The sequence below is a fragment of the Myxocyprinus asiaticus genome, chromosome 22 (genome assembly GCF_019703515.2).
Source record: "Myxocyprinus asiaticus isolate MX2 ecotype Aquarium Trade chromosome 22, UBuf_Myxa_2, whole genome shotgun sequence".
In the NCBI taxonomy this organism is placed as follows: Eukaryota; Metazoa; Chordata; class Actinopteri; order Cypriniformes; family Catostomidae; genus Myxocyprinus; species Myxocyprinus asiaticus.
In genome coordinates, this window is record NC_059365.1 from 39,175,849 (window position 1) to 39,199,334 (window position 23,486).

Consider the following 23,486-nt stretch of genomic DNA (forward strand, 5'->3'; position numbering starts at 1 on the left):
TAAGCAGGGTGAAGAAGAACACTCACCTCAATACTGAAGTACCCTCGGTCAACATAGTCCCCAAGAAATAGGTACCTTGTTGTCGCAGGAGACCCACCAACCTCAAATAACTTCATTAGGTCGAAGAATTGCCCATGGATATCTCCACACACTATAATAATAAAGAAAAACTACTAAAACATCTCTCCATTTTGTCCTATTAGACATTTGTTTCTTAAATACCAACAATATATCTGTCTCATATATAGATATGACTAATTTATTCAAAAAAGAAGGAAAAATACATCCACATGTCCAAAATAAGATAAAAAGTTCTATAAATCCTGCATATATAACGCATTATAAAGACATTCATAATACTGTATCTCATAATACACACTGTAATCCATAATATCTTTTCATTGTTACACTGGTTATAATACGTGATAACAGTGGTTTTGCTTCAGGACTCAGATTTTATATTGGATGTCAAGTGATGACCCAACACTGTACCCACATCGTTTATTATACAAAATAAGCAAAAATGAAAATCAAACATTTAGATCAGGTACGCAAAGTGCTCAATACGCAGTTTTGAATCTAAAATCTGTCATTTGTGTGAGAGTTTTGATTGATTACAGCAGCACATTTTCTCTACATAGGACTCTAAAGGAGCAGCACTAATCCAAACATGTCACTTACATCGAGAAAAAGTGGCAGATGAATTTGTTGACCATACATTATTACAATGATGTAAGGATGTTATTAAAATGTGTAATTATTTTTAGGCTATTATTGATATCTCTTTGTTTAGCTTAATAAATACGTAGTCATACTCCAAAAACGTAAGCCTTGTAAAATGTAAATGTCTGCTTTTGTTGCTATTTGTGGGGGGGAAATGCTTAGAATGCTTAAAATGATATCTCTTAGTAGATTTGAAGACACACACATTTTAATATAGCATAGGAAAGAAACTTATTTGTCACCACCTACTGGCATATATATGTAAACTGCCAAAATGGTCAATGACTCGAGTCACTGGGATGAATCAAAATATATGCAGATTTAACAGACATGCACAGGCAGAAAGTAAAACCTTTTTTTTTCTTTTGCTTGTTTAAATGACCACGTTTACATGCACATAAGAAAACAGTTATTCCAGGGTTTTTGCAGAAAGCTGTGTTCTGAAACGTCATGTAAACGAGAACACAGATTTCCTTACGACATTTAAGGGATTAAGAGGATGCGGTTTAACAAACTGGGTTTTTTTCTCAGAAAATGTGCCTTATGTAGTCATGTAAATGCATAAGTGCCGTTCTGATGGCTGTTTGAAGAGTGCGCATGTGCATATATATATATATATATATATATATATATATATACAGTCAGTAGTGTAGTCTAGGGCATATGCAGGCATACGCTGTATGCTCACCTGAAATAAGCGATGATAGGTATGGCCGCCAGAACAACGAATAGGCTTTTGACCTGGAATTTTTTCAATCTACTTACACGATACCGCAGCACCGTTGAGTGAACTGTGTTTTTTATTTTATTTTAAAAAGTGTACAGATATACTCTCTAAATGTGTACAGAGCTGCAGGAGCTCAACTGATGGCACTGGCAAGACAGACTAAGTCTGACTAAGCTGATCCACCAATCAGAACGTTAATTTCAGACATGATTGGATATTTGCCATCCAAAAATATTTTCCATTTCAGTATGTGGTGGGACATTTCCAGCATCTGATGTACAAGCATCACTGGAGTCACCATAATTTTATTTCCCTGCTATATATATATATATATATATATATATACAGGTGCATCTCAATAAATTAGAATGTCGTGGAAAAGTTCATTTATTTCAGTAATTCAACTCAAATTGTGAAACTCGTGTATTAAATAAATTCAATGCACACAGACTGAAGTAGTTTAAGTCTTTGGTTCTTTTAATTGTGATGATTTTGGCTCACATTTAACAAAAACCCACCAATTCACTCTCTCAAAAAATTAGAATACATCATAAGACCAATATAAAAAAACATTTTTAGTGAATTGTTGGCCTTCTGGAAAGTATGTTCATTTACTGTATATGTCCTCAATACTTGGTAGGGGCTCCTTTTGCTTTAATTACTGCCTCAATTCGGCGTGGCATGGAGTTGATCAGTTTGTGGCACTGCTGAGGTGGTATGGAAGCCCAGGTTTCTTTGACAGTGGCCTTCAGCTCATCTGCATTTTTTGGTCTCTTGTTTCTCATTTTCCTCTTGACAATACCCCATAGATTCTCTATGGGGTTCAGGTCTGGTGAGTTTGCTGGCCAGTCAAGCACACCAACACCATGGTCATTTAACCAACTTTTGGTGCTTTTGGCAGTGTGGGCAGGTGCCAAATCCTGCTGGAAAATGAAATCAGCATCTTTAAAAAGCTGGTCAGCAGAAGGAAGCATGAAGTGCTCCAAAATTTCTTGGTAAACGGGTGCAGTGACTTTGGTTTTCAAAAAACACAATGGACCAACACCAGCAGATGACATTGCACCCCAAATCATCACAGACTGTGGAAACTTAACACTGGACTTCAAGCAACTTGGGCTATGAGCTTCTCCACCCTTCCTCCAGACTCTAGGACCTTGGTTTCCAAATGAAATACAAAACTTGCTCTCATCTGAAAAGAGGACTTTGGACCACTGGGCAACAGTCCAGTTCTTCTTCTCCTTAGCCCAGGTAAGACGCCTCTGACGTTGTCTGTGGTTCAGGAGTGGCTTAACAAGAGGAATACAACAACTGTAGCCAAATTGCTTGACACATCTGTGTGTGGTGGCTCTTGAAGCCTTGACCCCAGCCTCAGTCCATTCCTTGTGAAGTTCACCCAAATTCTTGAATCGATTTTGCTTGACAATTCTCATAAGGCTGTGGTTCTCTCGGTTGGTTGTGCATCTTTTTCTTCCACACTTTTTCCTTCCACTCAGCTTTCTGTTTACATGCTTGGATACAGCACTCTGTGAACAGCCAGCTTCTTTGGCAATGAATGTTTGTGGCTTACCCTCCTTGTGAAGGGTGTCAATGATTGTCTTCTGGACAACTGTCAGATCAGCAGTCTTCCCCATGATTGTGTAGCCTAGTGAACCAAACTGAGAGACCATTTTGAAGGCTCAGGAAACCTTTGCAGGTGTTTTGAGTTGATTAGCTGATTGTCATGTCACCATATTCTAATTTTTTGAGATAGTGAATTGGTGGGTTTTTGTTAAATGTGAGCCAAAATCATCACAATTAAAAGAACCAAAGACTTAAACTACTTCAGTCTGTGTGCACTGAATTTATTTAATACACGAGTTTCACAATTTGAGTTGAATTACTGAAATAAATGAACTTTTCCACGACATTCTAATTTATTGAGATGCACCTGTATATATATATATATATATATATATATATATATATATATATATATATATATATATATATATATAATTAAATTTAACTTATGCAATTAAACTTTGTGAAAAAACAGCATTTTATTGCACCCCTGCTAGTTTCTTGTGCTTTTTTTTTTTTTTTTTTTTTTTTTGCCTTTTGCTGCTGTCAGTGGTGCCTTTTTCTCATGACATCAAATCATTTCAACTTATATTTCTAAGTAGGAAAACAATTTCACTATACACAGTAAAGTACAAAAATAAACAAATATAATTACCATAAATTTGTATGCAGGCTATATATGTTAATACAAGATAACATGTTAATGTGAACATTACTACACTCATATTAGCTACACTGCTTAATAGTTTATTGCGTATTATGAATTAGTTTATTAGTTAGAATAATAATAAAGTATTAACAATTTTCATAGTAGCCTAATAAAAGGAACATTAATGACACCTATTAATTTAAAAACATACTGAACACCATGGTTCTTAGCTGTGTACTGTTCATGCCAGCAAGAAACATACCCTGATATACATTTTGTACGTTTATGTGGGACTATAATTACAACAGTCTGTTCTTTCATAAATTCATAGTATGCCCACCTCTTCAGACACTACTACACCACTGCATACAGTGTTTCCCCTATATGCACTTTGCAGCGGCGCTGCGCCACTGCTGAATTATGAGTGCCGCTGTTGGGATTTCACATGTTCATTTAATATTCTTGACGCAACATAACGCTTGCCAGCCCCAGTCGGATGTGCGCTTTGTACACTGCAAAAGAGACCCCACCACACACACACACACACACACACACAAATACACACTTACTCACAGTGACGTCACCGCATAACAACACGTGTCAAACTCATTTCATTTCAAGTGGCCCGCGAGCTCATTTCTGAAACTTAGGATTGTTCGTTTCACTGAACAATCAGTTAGCACTTTCCTTTTGAATATAAATGAGCCTTCCTCTGTCATCTGTATGTTTTGGAGTGCATTTTGCTCATTTTAAAAGCAGAATGAAACAGCGCTACACGGGTCAGTTATCAACACGGCTTAATCATAGCAGCACGAGGGCAGAGCAGGTACAGATCACAACGCTTACAAAATATACCATGGATTTACTGCAGTAACACTAACTGTACTGTATTACCTATGGTAGTTGTGGCAGAAAAACTTTCTAAATGTATTTACACTGCTGTTTTTCTTTTTTTGTTTTGTTTAAAGATGTCTTTATATTCCTTCAGACTCGAGTTGTTCAAATTCAGGTAACTTCTGAAGTCCTCACACACACGATCTTGACGTGCACATCCACTGTTGTTGCCTTCACATTCATATCTCCTGTTGTTTATTACATCTTTATCTAGTGCTTCTTCATGAGAGCAATGGCTCAAATGTGAGTGTTGCCACCTTGTGGACCCATTAATTAGTGCAAATAACTTCAGGCACATGCGCATTCTGCGGGTTTAAAGACATGCAGTTAGAAAAATCATGCTGCATTGCATTCAGTGCTTGAGCACTCTGCTGATGACAAGATTTGTGTCAGGCGTCCTTTCTGACTGAAGTATACTTTGGGCTTTAAGTGTAGTCAAATTGACCCTTTGCTAAACCACACCCTGAAACGTTGACTTACCAGTCACAGCTTGGCAATGGTTACTACACTAGGGCACCTCAGACAAGCTGACATTAACTAAACTATTTAAAGTTAGCATTTCCTTCTCATTAATGTTTACTCATGAATTTTCATACCTCGAATGCATACTGTAGAACTTTTTGTCTGCTTCGGTTTGACAAATTTATTGTTGATAACACTGATAGCTTTCCACTTTAATTGATTTAACAATTTAATTAAAGAAATACAGCAGATAAAAATGCCCACTCCTCATTATAGCCTGACGTAAGAATAATATTTATTCTGCTTATGAGCATATTTTGCCAAAAATCATGATGTCCACAGTAATCTCCCATTTATTTCTATGGGATGTGATGCAAGGGGGTCGGAGTTTAGCGAAGGCTAACTGAACCAAAAATATTTAATAAATGAATACTTAAGGGGAAGGGGGTGTGTAAAACTGTGAATAACAGGAGTTTGGGAATCAGTGGAGCTTTCTGTGAAGTTTTGCATGTGTACATTCCATGTTTTTCAGTGCTTAATGTTTTCTTCTTTTATATATTTTTTTTTTCTCCCCAATTTGGAATGCCCAATTCCCAATGTGCTCTAAGTCCTTGTGGTTGTGAAGTGACTTGCCTCAATCCAGGTGGCAGAGGACAAATCTCAGTTGCCTCCACATCTGAGACCGTTAATCCACACATTTTATACCGTGGCTTGTTGAGCGTGTTACCACAGAGACCTAGCGTGTGTGGAGGCTTCACACTATTCACTGCAGCATCCACGCACAACTCACCACGCGCCCCACTGAGAGCGAGAACCACATTATAGCGACCACGAGGAGGTTACCCCATGTGACTCTACCCTCCCTAGCAACCGGGCCAATTTGGTTGCTTAGGAGACCTGGCCGGAGTCACTCAGCACACCCCGGATTTGAACTTGCGACTCCAGGTGTGGTAGTCAGCGTCTTTACTCGCTGAGCTACTCAGGCTCCTTTTCAGTACTTAATTAAATATGCTTCTATTTATAATTTCCCTCGACTCTGTCCACCATCTTGGATGAAAAATAACACAGAGTTCATTGTTATACATTCTGGGATTGGATTATCCACAAATAATTTATTTGAGACTGTGGTACATTTTGGCCAAAAAGAGGTATTTTAATGTCAGGTGTGCACACATGATGTCTAAAAATGTTGCCTCAATAGGCAGCTCACTAGGCCTTTCCAACCAACTTTCTTTCTTTAAATTAATTTTAACGATGAGTTAAGGTGAGTTTTACCAATGCTGAGAAAAACAAAACAAACAAACAAAATTAAACTATAAGGATAACAGTACTCTTCAATAAATGTCAATATCTGTAAATCACACTCACTTTTTTCAAAAACATTTTTTAAACAGAGATACATGTTGCCTTGCAAAGCGCAATTACTTCACATTTTGTCAAAATTAAGTTATGACTGAAAAGGGGTCTCTTAGACTATGATCCATGTCAGGTTTGGTTCAACTATGCTCAGATTCAGAGAAAACAGAGTGACACTATTTTATAATCCACATTTGTTTGGTCATCAAAAAACAGTGTTTCAGTGTTGGCTATTTATGGGAGTATGTATTTATGACAGTGACCTGTGACAGGGGCCTCTATGTCCAGCATGGTCTTCTCCTGGCGGAGGATGGCGGCCCCCTCATTAATAATACGCAGGGCGACGGGCTCCTCCACGCGGCCCTCTTTAGTGAGGTGAGCCTTCAGCAGGTCCACTCGAGGTTTCCCCTCACAGTCGAAAACCTCTCGCATGCTTAACCTGTGGCTCAGCGGAAACGGCACCGCTACAGAGAGACAAGGATAAAGAAAAGAACAGTGTAAATGAAACAGAAAGCCAAGACAGAATGAAAGTACAAAACCATCCACTGTAGAGTGACACATCCTGAATACTGAATATTATTCCAGAATTCAGTGAGCATTCAGGGTAGAATGAAAAGGGACACATCGGCACTAAGTTTACGCTAGGTTGTTTAGTATGCTTCAGTCCGTTTAGATGAGGACAGCTCAGGTAAGCCTGATCTCATGAAAATTACATGACTGTGGAAACATTTTTGCAAAATGATACTGTACATCGTGGTTAATTTCACGTATCGCGGCAGTTCTGAAATGTCCACCATGTGGTGCTAAAAGCGAGTTAAATGTTCTCACAAACAGATGAGATTTTAAGGTTAATGCTCTAATGAGTTTCAAATCAACAAAAACCGACTTCCCTACCTTAAACCTAAACCTAACCGATAGTGTCATAAAAAGCAAATGTGAGATGAAAAACACAAATGCTGAAGCAACCACATCATTTAGTGCTGCTTCTTTGAAACTATAGGCTCACATCTCAACTCACGTGCTCTTCAGGACTCGTACCCCAGTCCTTTACATTGCAATTGCAACACTCTATCAGTTGAGCTACTGTGCAACTTGATTGCATGTGAACAAGCTATGTTTATGTAATGCATAATTACATAAACATGTAATGTGTAATGTTATAGTAAAAGTGTTTAGATGTCATAAGATTATTATGTGAGGAACAAGGTGAAAAGTAAGTGTTTATGAACTGATAATCTGCTGTTTTACTCGTGATTTGTGTGAAAGGGAATAAGAGTCATTGTTGTTGTAGTGCCTGTAGTGTACATTTCACCAGGAAACTTCCGCAATGTGTACAACGAGGCCCGTAAAAATAATTTTGCAATAATGTATGTATAGTAATGTGATTCTATGAGACCAGGTTGGCTCAGGTACGTCTACAAAAATATTATATTTGTGCTATGAACATGATACCTCAAATCAGGCAAAAAAAATAATAATAAACTCAAATTCTAGGGGTTTAGAAGGACCAGAATTTCATAGGATTTCATGGGATTTTTTAAAGAGGTGAATCTTTTGAAACCTGTCAAGAACATGTCTGGGCCATATTTCACCCCCAAATCAATAAGAAAAATTTAAGAATGAAGCCTGTTTTAGGACCATTATAATTATTTTGCATTATGACATTATTTTCAAAACAATTAAACACATTTTCCACCCCAATTCCCATTATTGCAATGAAAATCTTTTTTTTTTACATTATTTAAATTATTTTAAACTATTTATACATAATTGTAGTATTTGATATACAGATGCATACATTTAAAGATGCTATATTCTTATAGACGCATTTGGGGGGGAAGTGTGCTTAAAGGGTTAGTTCACCCTAAAATGGAAATTCTCTCATGACTGACTAACCTTTAAGCCATCCCAGATGTGAATGAATTTCCTTCTTCAGCAGAACCGAAGTGAAGATTTTTATAAGCACATTTCAGCTCTTTTTCTTCATACTATGCAAGTAAATGGGTGCCATTAGACTGCTGACTATTTGATGGTCCAAAAGTCATTTTTAGGCAGCATAAACGTAATCCACATGACTACAGTCGATCAATTAAAGTCTTCTGAAACAAATCGATATTTTGGTGTAAAAAATAAATCGATAATTAGAAAATTTTTAACCTTAAATCGTTACTTCCGGGCAATGCTGTATTTCTGTTTGAAATGACCTAACTCTCGCATGACATTCATTCCTCTGTTGTAAACAAAGTGCACGCTTCCGACTTCTCACATGAACATGCCATTACGCTTATATCACTGATGCGTTGATTGCTGGAAAAAAGCTATTTTTTTAGTTAATAAAGTTTTAATTTATTCGATTTATTTTTTACATAAACCTATCGATTTGCTTCAGAAGACATTGATTGATCGACTAAAGTCATGTGGATTACTTTTATGCTGCCTAAATATGACTTTTGGACCGTCAAATAGCCCCCAGCCTGATGGCACCCATTTACTTGCATTGTATGAAGAAAAAGAGCTGAAATGTGCTTATAAAAATCTTCACTTCGGTTCTGCTGAAGAAGGAAAGTCATACACATCTGGGATTGCAATTTGGGGGGGGGGGGGTACCCAGGCTTGCTTTGTGAGATTCACCTGAAGAGTGTTCTAGGACAAGTGGTCAGCAGATAGCAAGTAAACCCAATAAAACAATCATAATATTAGTTAATTAGCCAAGCTTGACATTCTGTGTAGATGCTGGGTATGATGATGAAAGAGAAAACAGAGCAAGAGAAATCAGGAGAGACAGTGAAAAAAACTAAAGAAATACAAGTCTGGAAAAGGTGAAATGAGACAAAACTGTGGCAAAGTGTTACTGGGAAACAGCAGCCAGAGGTTGGCATGCCACCAGTGAAGCGTATAACACACACACACACACACACACACACTGAGTCATAGCAGCCCACATGCTAACCCATTTCTACATCCAAAAATGTGTTTTCAAAAACATATCTTTCAGTCTTTATTCAAGCATTTGAGCTGCACAAACTCACTGCAGCAGCCAAAACAATAACAGTAAACATGAGATTTAATCCAGTCAAACATCTACATATTTTGACAGAAATAGAAGAATGGAGTGATCTTATTGCAAAGCATCTGATCATACCCAGAATAACATTTGTTTGCTCAGAGGTAGCTCTTTCTTAGCTAAGGAGACAAAATGGAGTTCTTACTTAAGTTTAATGTAAGTATGTTTCAGATGGTTTTATTGATTTATTTATTTATTTATTTATTTATGCAGCATAAATAATAATTGACACAAAAAGGATGACTATTGACATTCAGTGAGGGTTATAACATTAAAGTGAATAGCTCAAATCATTTGGTCTTGAAAGAATTTAATGAGAAATGTTTGAATTCACAATTAAATTTCTGACTTTTGACTGCAGTCTTTACAATCTTTGCAAATCGAAGCACAGTTCAGGGGTCTTTTCTCTCAGGTCTTTATCTCAAGAGAAAAACAATCTTAAGTATCCATTTGCTCTTCATATAGTCTCATTGCTGTCTAAGAGAAACAGCTGAGATAAGAGAATTTTCTTTCTTACAGCATGGGTATTTTTGACTATATATATTTGGCAGTATGTCTACAAAAACATTTAGAAAAGCATGCACAAAATTACTGAATTGACATTAAGATTTATGAAGGTTAAGCTGAGTTGTGCATATTTCTTTTTTCCTTTCATGAGCTTGTGTGTGTGTGCGTTGGTTATCACATGCATATGAATGCTTTTGTAGTCGGCAGTGTGTGTGTGTGTGTGTGTGTGTGTGTGTGCTGCAGTGCATTTGCCTGAGGAGATTGTGTTATGTAAGAGAACTCTGCTGCATACTGCACTTCAATAGTACACCCATACTGCTAAATAAAGGCACACACACACAATAACAAATAAAATACAGAGCTAAATCTGATTCTTAGAACACTTGATCTAAACCTTGTCCTAATGCAATCTCTCTCTCTCCCTCTTTCTCTCTCTCTCTCTCTCTCTTCAATTCAATTAAAAAGTGCTTTATTGGTATGAAAAACATTACAATGTATTGACAAAGCATTTGCAATGTTTACAATGAATCTTTAACAGAAGAGAACAAAATATATAAAATGACCAAATAAATGATAAATGAACATATAATGTAGAATTGTGTGTGTATGTTTGTGTATGTATGTTTGTGTGTGTGTGTGTGTGTGTGTGTGTGTGCATGCGTGCGTTTATGGGTGTTTGTGGGCGCATCACTGATTGGTCAACTCCTCCCTCTTTTTGTGGCAGGCATCAATGTACCATGGTGCTAGTAAAATGCAATCTCTTCTTTCACCTAATAAACACTGATGCTCTGTACTCTTGTCCAGCGTTCTGAAGTCAGGGCAAATTGTTTCAAATTTGGGATTTTTTTTTTTTTTTTTTTTTTTTAAATGTCCTTTAGGACAAATGGTGAGGAAGTGTTGCTCTGTCTCTACATCTCCTTGGCTACAATATGGGTATATTCAGCTTTCTCTGGGCAGCCAATTCTGTGGATATCTGCCTGTCTCTATAGCCAGAGTGCGACTGCTCAGTCTGTACCGTGTCATTGTTTTTCTTAATTTGCAGTCTTTCACTGTGCTCAGATATTCTGCTGTTTCTGTTTAGGGCCAAATAACATTCAAGTTGTGTTGCTTCAGTCCAATAAGTAGGATAATTTTCTATTTGTGCTTTAATAATTTGGTTAGTGTGAATTTTGTGGATGAGGGTGTCAGTGTCCTGAGGCAGACTGTTGTGAGTCATGTTAGTCATGTTAGTCTGTTTTTGCAGCCTCAGGACCATCTGAATGAGGGGCTTTTTTCAATATTCATTTCATGGTTTTTAAGGGCTTTAAAATTAATAGAGTTGGGGTTGCTCATTTTTAGATGTTTCCAAAATTTGATGGCTCATTACTCAATGCGAATCAATAGAGGGTATAGGCCTAACTCTGCCCTGCATACATTGTTCGATGTGTTCCTCTGGACTCTGAGGATACTCTTACAAAACTCTGCATGCAGGGTTTCAATCGAGTTTTTGTCCAATTTGTCAAATTCATGATTCAGAAGAACACCCCACACTTCCATATAATGCAATAGGTTCTATAACTGATTGGAATATTTTGAGCCAGATTCTAATTTGTATTTCAAATTGTATAGATTTTTGATGGCATAGAAGGCCCTTCTTGCTTTCTCTTTCAGTTCATTCACGGCCAAGCTGAGGTTTCCAGCTGCACTTATTTTCAACCCGAGATATGTGTAGTTTGTGGCGTGTTCAATTTTAGACATACCAATGGTAAAATTGGGTCTCTTTCCCTGACATCTTATGGAATGTTAGTATTTTAGTTTTGTTAGGGTTAATAGTCAGGGCCCAGGTCTGACAGAACTTGTGCAAGATGTCTAAGTTCTGCTGTAGACCTTCTTCTGTTGGAGACAGCAGGAGCAGATCATCTGCGAACAGCAGGAACTTTATGTTGGAGTCATATAGTGTGAGGCCAGTTGCTGCTGACTGTTCTAGTAGTTTCGCCAATTCATTAATGTATATATTGAAGAGGGTCGGTGATAGAGGGCAGCCCTGTCTTACACCCCACCCTTGATTGAAGAAATCTGTTTATTTCGATTGCACATTGATTGTTTGAATACATTGTTTTTATTATGTTGTATGTTTATCCCACGATACCAATTTCTATACGTTTAGACAGTAGACCTTCATGCCAAACTGAATCAAAGGCCTTCTGGAAATCTACAAAGCAAGCAAATATTTTGGTTTTGTTTTGGTTGGTGTATTTGTCAATCAGGGTATGTAGGGTGAGATTCTATAATTTAGTAAGAATCCAATCTGACCAGGGGCATAGATTCCGGTGGAGGTAATCTCCCCCCAATAATCAAAACAAGCAAGTACAACCCCCCCATTATTTATACCACGATCAATGGAAACATGTAAATGCTTCATGCTGCAACGTTCAAGCCGAATCTACACCCTTGAATCTGACTTTTGCTTAAGACATCGTACACTGTAAGGAAGTGTAAGAGTCTTGTGTTGATGATACTGTAAAATAACTTCCCCAGATTACTGCTTACACAGTTGCCTCTGTAATTGTTTGGGTCAGATTTGTCTCCACTCTTGAATATAGGTGTTATGAGTCCTTTATTCCAGGTGTCAGGGAAATGACCAACACTCAGAACGAAGTTGAAGAGTTTTAATATTTGTGGTTTGTATTTTTGAGCATTTAATTTAGAATGCCATCTGGTCCACTTGTCTTTTTGGCTGGCAGGGCCTGTATTTGATCAATTAATTATTTTTCTGTGATTGGGTAGTCTAATGGGTTTTGGGACTTTCCAATTGTGTTTCCATATAGTTTAGTTTTTCATATATATATATGAGTTTGTTCTGTATTCATGTTTATTTTGCTATAAAGTTTTTCCAGGTCTCTCCATTTTGTATGGTTATTTGTTCATGATGCTTTTTATTCAGGAGATTCCAACTGTCCTAGAAGCTGTTTGAATGTATAGATACTTTAATTGTTTTGAGCTGATTTTGGATACACTCCGAATCAAACCATTTTTCATTCTTTTGTTTTGCTTATTTTTTCAATTTTAAAAGAACTTTTTCTTCCCAATTTGGAATGCCCAATTCTCACTATTTAGTAGGTCTTCGTGGTGGTGCGGTTACTCACCTCAATCTGGGTGGCGGAGGACAAGTCCCAGTTGCCTCCGCTTCTGAGACCGTCAATCTGTGCATCTTATCATGTGGCTCATTGTGCATGACACCACGGAGACTCCCAGCATGTGGAGGCTCATGCTACTCTCCGCAATCCACGCACAACTTACCACACACCCCATTGAGAGCGAGAACCACATTATAGGGACCACGAGGAGGTTACCCCATGTGACTCTACCCTCCCTAGCAACTGGGCCAATTTGGTTGCTTAGGAGACCTGGCTGGATTCACTCAGCACACCCTGGATTTGAACTCATGACTCCAGGGGTGGAAGTCAGCATCAATACTCACTGAGCTACCCAGGCCCCCCGCTTATGAATTTTCTTAGTGGTTTTAAGGTTAGATATTGTTGCCAAATAATCGAAAAATGTCATTTATATTTTCTACAGCCAGATTTACACCACCTCCATTGTGAGGATAAATGGTTTCTATAAGGTTATCTATGGTTGAACATACTTTGGGGTGGCCAGTTGCTGTCAGGTATTTTTCAGTACTGCTTTGGACCCAAATTTAATGCTGTTTAATGTTATACAGTTTACTGGGTCATGGATGCATGTTAGTATTATTTGTCCTTTTTAGATACACAGTAATTTGGCTGTGATCTGATAGGGGTGTTAATGGTTTGACCATGAATGCTTTGAAAGAGAATAGATCTAAAGAAATCTGTGATCGTGTAATCAACTGTTGAGCAACCATGAAATTAACTGTAGGTGTATCTTCCAAGATAATCCCCTCTCACCCTGCCATTGACGAGGTACAGACTGAGGCTTCGGCAAAGCTGAATTAGAAGCTTCCCGTTTTTATTTATTTATGGATTGGAGTTAATCCTTGGAAAATTTACACTGTTTTGTGGAAAGCTCTGTCCGAATATATAGTTATTCCCACTGTCTGTGGTGTAGTTGGGTAGGAATCCCATTCTTGCATTTAGATCCCCACACAACAGCACACTTCCCTGGGCCTGGAAGTGGTTGATTTGATTGTGGAGAGTCTCAAAGATGTCTTCTTTATAGTAGGGAGATTCAGAAGGAGGAATGTTAAGAGCACATAAGAATAGATCTTTTGTTGTTTGACTAAGCTGTTTATTGATTTTGAGCCAGATATGGGATTATTATTTTTTGACTAGTTGGATATATTTATCAATTTCTAGTTTGTGCCAAAAGATTGTGCCCCCTGAATTTCTCCCATGTGGAATTGGTTCACGTTTTCGGGATGATAAAGATATTTCACGATATCCCGAGGGACAAAGAGTGACCTCATCAGTTCTGCGCCATGTTTCCTGTAAAATTATTATGTCTATGTTCGATACACTTTTCTTAAAATCCAGGGTTTTGGTTTTACATCCAAAACTGGATGTTTTTTGTGGTCGACAAACAATCTTAACAGTCCTCTGGAATAGAACCAACCCAACTTGAACCAGATATATATATATATACACATACACATAAACATACATATAGGCTAATTTTTACATTTGTCTTCTACTCACGACTGCTCCACCAGCCTTGTGCATATTAGATTGAGCATGTCCTTGATCTCTCTGAGGTTGGTTTTGTTGGTGTGATTTGGACCTTTTAGGGCTGCAGCATAGCTCAGTTGCTCCTGCTGCTCTGGCTGGTGGAGGTGTGGGTGTGGAGCAGGCTGCTGCTCTGTTGAGGTGTTGTTACTTATCGCTGGGGCTGCTTTGGGTCTTGGCTGTTTTTTCCACTGCTGGTATGGTGGCACAAGGTCCTGGGGTTGCTTACGGTGATGGGGCACAGGGTGCTCATGTCTAGGATGTGGATGTGGAGGCCAAAGGCATGGGTGTTGTAGTTCAGGATGCAGGTGTGGTGTTGCTGGGATGATGCGTCTCATTGGCTGTGTGTGGCTGGACTCTCTGTTGCTCTCTGAGGGAATGCCAGGGGTCCGGCCAAGAGCAGCATCTTTAAGATTTTTTGCAAACACATTCACAATGTCTTTACGGAGATGGACGTGGTCATGGAGGTTGTGAATGTCCAGGGTAGGGTGATATGCCAGGTGAACATTTGGCATTCCAGCACAACCACGTGAGATGTCTGTGTTTACTCTGTATGGTGCGGGGATAGAAATCAGTTCTGGGGAGGAAGGTGGAGATGACTATTTTTGATGTTAGGAAGGTCTGTGTTGCTTTTACTGCCACTCATGGAACTGACTGTGCCACTTGTTCTTGTTGTGCCCTCAGGTCTTTTGTCCCCACATGTACGTATAATGATGTGGCTGGGTTCACCCAGTTTTTCTTTGCTGAGTTGTTGAAGGGCATTTTCTATTTTTGGGCACCAAAGTTTAAATGTTTTGTGGTTGGCAAAGAGCTGTTTCTCATTGATGAACCTGCCATTTGAGTCCATTAAAATGACTATCTCTGCATTTCTAGACATATTTTCTTGTTCTTGGGGGCACTCAGGGGCTTCTGTCTCTGTTGTTGGAGTGTTGGACTCAGGGGATGTCAGAGTTTGGTGTGCTGGCATCTGGGTTGTGTTTGAGCTGGGCTGTATGAGGGTCTCTGTCTGCACTCTCTCTCTCACTCTCTCTCTCTCTCTCCCTCTGTCTCTCTCAAATGTGATTTTTCAGTGTCTTAAATGTTTCTCCAAGACAGCAATGAGATTAAATGGAGACCACATGGAGACTTTTGCTAAAGTATCCTGCTTCTCAAATTTTTCTACTAAGAAAAAGACCCCAGTAATCACAAATATGTCTGCTCTAGAGCTTCAGAAGAAATCTCAGCAATGTAACTGCTCTCTAAAATCAGAAAAAGTAAAAGTCTGCAATCAAAAGTACGAGAATTCAATATGAATTAAAATATTTCTCATTATTATAATAAATATTTCCGATCGGCATAACATCGACATGACAAAATGAATGACTTGTGGTTCAGTAGTCTTTGATTCACTTAAAAAGAACTGGCTAATAAGAGTAATTCGTTCAGGAGGTATCTTTATACATTTTACGGTGTACAGTCAAAAGAACTGACTTTTAAGAGTCATTTGTTCGAGAAACAGACTACACTGTATGTTTTGCGCTATAGATTCAAAAGAATCGTCTCATAAGAGTCAATCGTTCAGGAATCGGGCTACATTGGTCGCGCTTCATGTTTCGCGCTGTAGATTCAAAAGAATCGGCTCATAAGAGACATTCATTTGGAAATCAAACTACATTGGTTGCGCTGTATGTTTAGCACTACAGATTCGAAAGAACAGACTCAAAAGAGTAATTCGTTTAGGAATCGGTTTACATTGGTTGTGCTGTATGTTTCGTGCTACAGATTCAATAGATCTGGCTTACAAGAGTCATTCCTTCGGGAATCGGACTGCACTGGTTGCACTGTATGTTTTGCGCTGTAGATTCAAATAATTGGCTCATAAGAGTCATTTGTTCAGGAATCAGATTACATTGGTTATGCTTTATGTTTCACACTGTAGATTCAAAAGAACCGGCTCATAAGAGTCATTAGTTCGGGAATCGGACTACATTGGTTATGCTTTATGTTTTGTGGTACAGATTCAAAGGAACCAGCTCATAAGATTCATCTGTTCGGGAATCGGAATGCATTGGTCATGCTGTGTGTTTCTCGCTATAGATTCAAAACAACTGGCTCATTAGTCATTTGTTCCAGAATCGGACTTCACTGGTCACAATGTACAGTATGTTTTGCATTGTAGATTTTAAAGAACCGGCTCATTAGAGTCATCTGTTCGGAAATCAGACTATATTGGTTGGCTATATGTTTTGCGCTGTAGATTCTAAAGAACCGGCTCATTAGTCATTTGTTCGGGAATTGGACTACATTGGTTGCGCTGTGTGTTTCACGCTGTAGATTCTGGCTCATTAGAATCATTTGTTCGAGAATCGGACAGCACTGTTCATGAAGATTCAGAAGAACCAGCTCATTAGAGTCATTTGTCGGGAATCAGACTATATTGGTTGGCTGTATGTTTTGCGCTGTAGATAAAAAAGAACAGGCTCATATTTAAAAAAATATAGTAAGATATTAAACCGATTCTTGGTTCCCAACTCTAATCATGAATGTCCAAATTATCCGAGCTATGCTATAAATATTAATTTTACACCTCTATACTCATAGTGTATGTCAACAATTGTCTCATTTGAGTCTATTTTTATTCCTCCTAAGAAATTTCAGGAAAAACGTCTGAAACAAAGATATAACTGAGGGCTCCATTAAGTCTCCTGTGCTATGAAAGAGTAACCTCTGAGCAATAACTTAATACACTTTTACCGTAACACAAACAGACACATATTTTCGTACATTCTTTCTGAATAAATATGCAAACCTACTGTGCACATACAGTATAACATCCTCTCTTTGAACATGAACATAATTACTGTTGCCATGGACACAGTCATGTATTGAGAGGCTACACACACCTTCTCATGTCAATGAAAACACACATACACACTTGTTGTCTCTTCATATTAAGCTGGTATAGGAGAAGGTACATATACATATAAATATACACATTTATACATATTGTGTTCAGCAATGCCAATACGTAGCCACCATCTGCTCTGTGTCAACAGTAGTGACCTTTGATACGGTATGTGAATATCAGCAATTCATGTCATGATTTTATTTTATTTTTTTAATTTAGAAATACTCTGCTGCTCTTTTATTTTCATTTCCCTTTCAAACTTCCTTCTTGCCCTTTCACAGCCTGTAAGCTTTGTGTGTGTGTGTGTGTGTGTGTGTGTGTGTGTGTGTGTGTGTACATGTTTATACTACACTTTGGGGACCAAATGTCCCCACAAGGATAGTAAAACCTGAGATCACCTACATTGTGGGGCCCAGCCAGCGGTCCCCATGAGGGAAATGGCTTATTAAACATACTAAACGATGTTTTTTTGAAAATGTAAAAATGCAAAAAAGTTTCTGTGAGGGTTTAGGAGTAGGGTTAGGGGGTAGAAATTATCATTAGATCTGTATAAAATCCATAAAATGCATGGAAGTCTATGGAGAGTCCCCACAATGATATAAAAACAAGTTTGTGTGTATGTGTGTGTGTGTGTGTGTGTGTGTGTGTATGTGTCATACCCTCCAGCTGCTGAGACAGACTCCTTCTGTATCTACCACAAGAGACTCAAGAAAACAAGCACATAGACACACAAACACACACAAAAGTCTTCCTGACTGCTCTTATTTGAAACTAACAGTTCCTACTATTAAAAAAACAATAAATAAATGCAAGAGCTGCTGATTAAGGAGCACAACAATACAGAAATTGCATTGGTATCCAATGATAATTATGATGCACATCATCATCATAATATTTTTCACTATTTATTAATTTGTAGTTGTATGGATTCGAGCAACTGATATCAAACCTGATATACTGATGTTTGGTGTGTTTCAGTGGTGGAACATCTTTTTTATATATATATATATATTAACACTGCAAAAATCCTTTTCAATGAGTACTTTTGTCTTGTTTTCCAAAAACAATATCTAAACATCCTTAAAACAAAATAAACTTACTTGTGAAGCAATATTGTGAAGCTCATGAGACTTTTTTGAGAGAATAAATCTTGTATTTTTTTTTTTTCTGTTTTAAGCATAAACCTTCATTTATTTTGATAGATTTATGTTTAAAACAAGAAAGAAAGAAAAAAAACTAGTAACACTTTACAATAAGGTTCCATTCGTTAACATTAGTTAATGCATTAGTTATCATGAACTAACAATGAACGATATATTTTTAAAGCAGTTATTAATCTTTGTTAATGTTAGTTAATAAAAATACAATTGTTTATTGTTAGTTCATGTTAGTTCATAGTGCATTAACTATTGTTAACTTAAACAACTTTTAATTTTAAAAATGTATTAGTATGCTAAAATTAACATTAACCAAGATATATGCATTAACCAGTCATAAATGTTGTAAAGTATTGTTCATTGTAGGTTCATGTTAACAAATGTAATTAACTAATGTTAACAAATACAGCCTCGTTGTAAAGTGTTACCAAAAACGTTGCCAACTGGAAAAGAAAAATTAAACACATTGAAAATGGCTTCTAATATCTTATGAAATTTTGCTTCTCAAGTAAGAAAGTATCTGATTTAAAGGATGTTTAGGTATTTTATTGCAAAAGAAAACAAAAATACTGATTAAGATACAAATTATTTCATGTTATGAAATGGTTTAGTTTAAACTACTGTTGTCTATGTTGTTAGCAGTTAAACCTTCATAAAAAAAATCATGCAACTTGCAATTGTGTAAGAGGAAATGAAGGTCAGGAACTAAAATATTGTTCTTGCATGATATTGTCTGACCTGAAATGCAGAGTAAACCAAAGGATCTATACATTAAAAGATACAATCCACAGCTAATGAATAGTGCCAACTGGGTGGAGACATCTTTTATGTTTTATGAAAGAGATGATAGTGTTTGAATGTGTTTGATATTATTTTCAGCCTGTCAGCAGAAGCAAAAGCAGTCTACACCTTAAAATTGTTCTTTCATAATATTTTATATATAGTTGCTGGCATTGCTCTTGCAGTCCATTCATGTTTAAGATTGAAAGTTCAGTTGCACTTATTTAATGAGTTGTCACTGTGTTGTAAATTTGGACTATTTTTGAGTGCAAAATATTGTTAGCCAATATTTGCAGTGACACTTTATGTCCCCACATCAAAGGATTATTGGAAAAACTGAACATTGTTAACGTAAACTGTAAATAGCAATGAAGCAATTTTATTATCCAAAACTTTAAAGTTACGGGAGCTTAATGGCTGGTTACACTGTGACACTGTGACAACTTTTGGGGCATGTTCTCACCAAAGGTCAGTGTGTTTTCAGTGAACTGTATCTTTTTTAAATCTTTTTTCCTGGGCAATAATAACATGTGACAACTATCACCAGTCTTCCCTATGACAAGCAGAACAATCAACCTGATGTATTCAAATTTACTTTTAAATGTAAAATTATGACCCTGGCTCCCTAAACCAAGACCAAAATTATCAATTGTAACTTCTCCTAGAGCTGTCAAGCTACATCCAAAGTTTTTCCCTTCTTCAAGAATGAACAAGGCTAGAGTAAATAATCGATGTCCTTTGATAATGATTTAAGTCAAATTTAATGGAAAATTATGCAAGTTAAGCTCCGTGGCGTGGCAGAAATTTGAACAGCCTCCGGGGCCTGGGTGGGCGCCGCCGATAGATGGCGAGTGGCGGTGGTGGTGTGCGTACACTCATAGAAAGCAATTGTTTCAAATTTTAGAACGCGCAATATTTTTTCTAACTGATTAGAATAATCGTTTTTTCACACAGCAGACAATTAAAAAAAAAAAAAAAAAACATAGACTTACATTGACAGAATGTTCAAATGGGCTAAAGGAATGCCTTTTTTATTCAAACTCCCAAAAGTAAAAACATTTATATTTTTGCTGCTTGTTCAATTTACTAAATTAAATTAATTAAAAACTAAAGCAAAACTATTCTAGAACATTTTTCACAACTTTTTTCCATTGGGTTCTATTCATTTAAATTTGTAAAATGGAAGTTTACTTAATCCATTTGAGTTGAGACTACATAAATACTTCCTGTGGTGTTAATATAGCATTGATGAAACTGGGCAGGAGACTTCCATTTCCCAGCATGATTTGTATGGGACTTTTAAATGTAAAAATTAAGTGTTATTTAATGTGTTTTTGTGCAAGATGAATATAAAGTGGAATACTAATTAGAGTTTAATGTTTTGTCATGTTGAGCTTTAGAAGAGTTTCTGTTATGTTGGGAGTTTTGGGGGTTACAATTGTGGTGAAGAGTGGAGCTTGAACTAACGGTGAGGACAAGCTCCACATGAAACTGATTACTCGGTTCATTGAGCAATTGCTGTGCTACCCATAGCATAGTTACTAAACTACACTCTGTAGAGCTTCTGACCAGCAGGTATTTAGCATGCTAACATTTACTTTCACTTACAAAAATCATGAGATCATGGCAAATTTGCCGCAAACTTCGCCACTGATCATTTTCACATGCAAACAAGCTTTGTGGCAAACTTGCGGTAAATTGTCCATTGTGCCATAAATGTTTACCAGAAGTTTGCAGCTCTTGGCCAGTAGTGGTGAACCTGCAGCAAACCTCTGGCAAACATTTGCGGCGAATCACAGCTCATTTGCATGTGAAAATAATAAGTGGCAAATTTGTGGTAAATCTGCAGCAAATTTGCTAGTTTGACAGAACTAGATCTTTTGTAAGGGCAGTTAGTACATAAAAAAAGTCAAAGACATTTATTTGAGTTACACTGACATGTCTAGTTTTGTTGGGTTTACCCAATTCAACTAGGTTCTTTTTTTACACAGTGTTTGTGTTGAGATTACTTAGTTATTTTAAGTTAAAACTAATTTCATGATTGAATCAAGTTCAGCCAAAGAGTTATTTTTTTGAGTGAAGGCCTGCCATATCATGGATTTAAGTTACAATACAAATTCTATCCATCTATCTATCCTTTTGAATGTTTTAACTGAAGGTCTTCTTGACTATCTGTCTATCTTTCTATCTATCTGTCCATCTATCAACATATCTATCTATCTATCTTTTAAAAACTTTCAGACAAAGGCTTCGTAAAGCCAACCTCAAAGTTTTTCTTGAATTATCTTTATTTAGTTAATTTATACAATTCTGATGTGACAACCAAGTTTTAAAAATCATTAGGGAAAATACAATTGGCTGATATTCGCTGTAAGAGATATCAAATATATGGAATCATAAACAGCAATTTATGTAAGCATCTTTAGCTCAGAGTTATGAATACATGTAAAAGAGATATGTGTGCTGCAACTGATTGTGATGGGATAACAAGTCAGTCTTGACTCAAGAATGTGACAGTATAATAAAGCAACAAAGATTACACAACTTGGTCATTAAAGGACTATTCCAGGTTATTTTCAACATAATATGTACGGACAGCATCCGTCGAATTGGAAACACATTTACTGTAATAATTACAATTGTGGGCCAGAGGGTTTTATAAAAAGCAGAAATGTGAAGCTCTTATTTTACTAAAGCAATTGAATTTATCCTTTAAAAAAGTGTTTGTTACTTGAGCTGTAAGGTTTAAATTGTCCTTTTGAGCTGTGGGAGGAATGTCTGGTTATAGAAATTTGTTACTGATGTAATTCCTGCAGAACTACTAAAAAAAAAAACTAAAAAAAAAAAAGTTCATTGAACTTAATTAACTTGAGGAAAACTTTTCCACACAATTAATGTAAAAAAAAATTCAACAAAAAAGAATTGGTTTGAACTGACTTGTTCTAGTTCTAGTTGTACTTAAATTATATATAATTACAAATCTTGTCAGACCAACTAGATAAGATCTAATCAACTGTCTTAAGTTGGTCCAACTAAATTAATTTTATTAACCATAAGTACAGTTGAAGTCAGAAGTTTATATACAATTAGGTTGAAGTCATTAAAACTCATTTTTTAACCACTCCACAGATTTAATATTAATAAACTATAGTTTTGGCAAGTCGTTTAGGACATCTACTTTGTGCATGACAAGTATTTTTTCCAACAATTGTTTACAGACAGATTGTTTAACTTTTAACTGACTAATTGACTAGTCTGGTTCATCCTTGGGAGCAATTTCCAAATGCCTGAAGGTACCACGTCATCTGTACAAACAATAGTACACAAGTATAAACACCATAGGACCACACACTCATCATACCGCTCAGGAAGGATACATATTCTGTCTCCTAGAGATGAACGTAGTTTGGTTCGAAAAGTGAAAATCAATCCCAGAACAACAGCAAAGGACCTTGTGAAGACTCTGGAGGAAACAGGTAGACAAGTATCTATATCCACAGTAAAACGAGTCCTATATCAACATAACCTGAAAGGCTGCTCAGCAAGGAAGAAGCCACTGCTCCAAAACTGCCATAAAAAAGCCAGACTACAGTTTGCAAGTGTACATGGGGACAAAGATCTTACTTTTTGGAGAAATGTCCTCTGGTCTGATGGAACAAACATTTTACTGTTTGGCCATAATGACCATCGTTATGTTTGGAGGAAAAAGGGTGAGGCTTGCAAGCCGAAGAACACCATCCCAACTATGAAGCATGGGGGTGGCAGCATCATGTTGTGGGGGTGCTTTGTTGCAGGAGGGACTGGTGCACTTCACAAAATAGATGGCATCAAGAGGAAGGAAAATTATCTGGATATATTGAAGCAACATCTCAAGACATCAGCCAGGAAGTTAAAGCTCGGTCGCAAATGGGTCTTCCAAATGGACAGTGACCCCAAGCACACCTCCAAAGTTGTGGCAAAATGGTTTAAGAGCAACAAAGTCCAGGTATTGGAGTGGCTATCACAAAGCCCTGACCTCAATCTGATAGAAAATTTGTG

At 37.1% G+C, this 23,486-nt stretch overlaps 1 protein-coding gene across 3 annotated transcripts in view; it reads right to left on the minus strand.

The window, feature by feature from the left end:
- ppp3cb (protein phosphatase 3, catalytic subunit, beta isozyme) overlaps nt 1–23,486 on the minus strand; it is a 98,062-nt gene that overhangs the window by 44,178 nt on the left and 30,398 nt on the right. For all 3 annotated transcript variants that reach the window (XM_051650072.1, XM_051650070.1, XM_051650071.1), the window contains exons 2-3: nt 6,635–6,835; nt 27–151 (exon numbers count right to left, since the gene is read on the minus strand). In XM_051650072.1, coding sequence (XP_051506032.1) covers nt 27–151; nt 6,635–6,835 — 326 coding nt within the window. The remainder of the gene's footprint in view (nt 1–26; nt 152–6,634; nt 6,836–23,486) is intronic.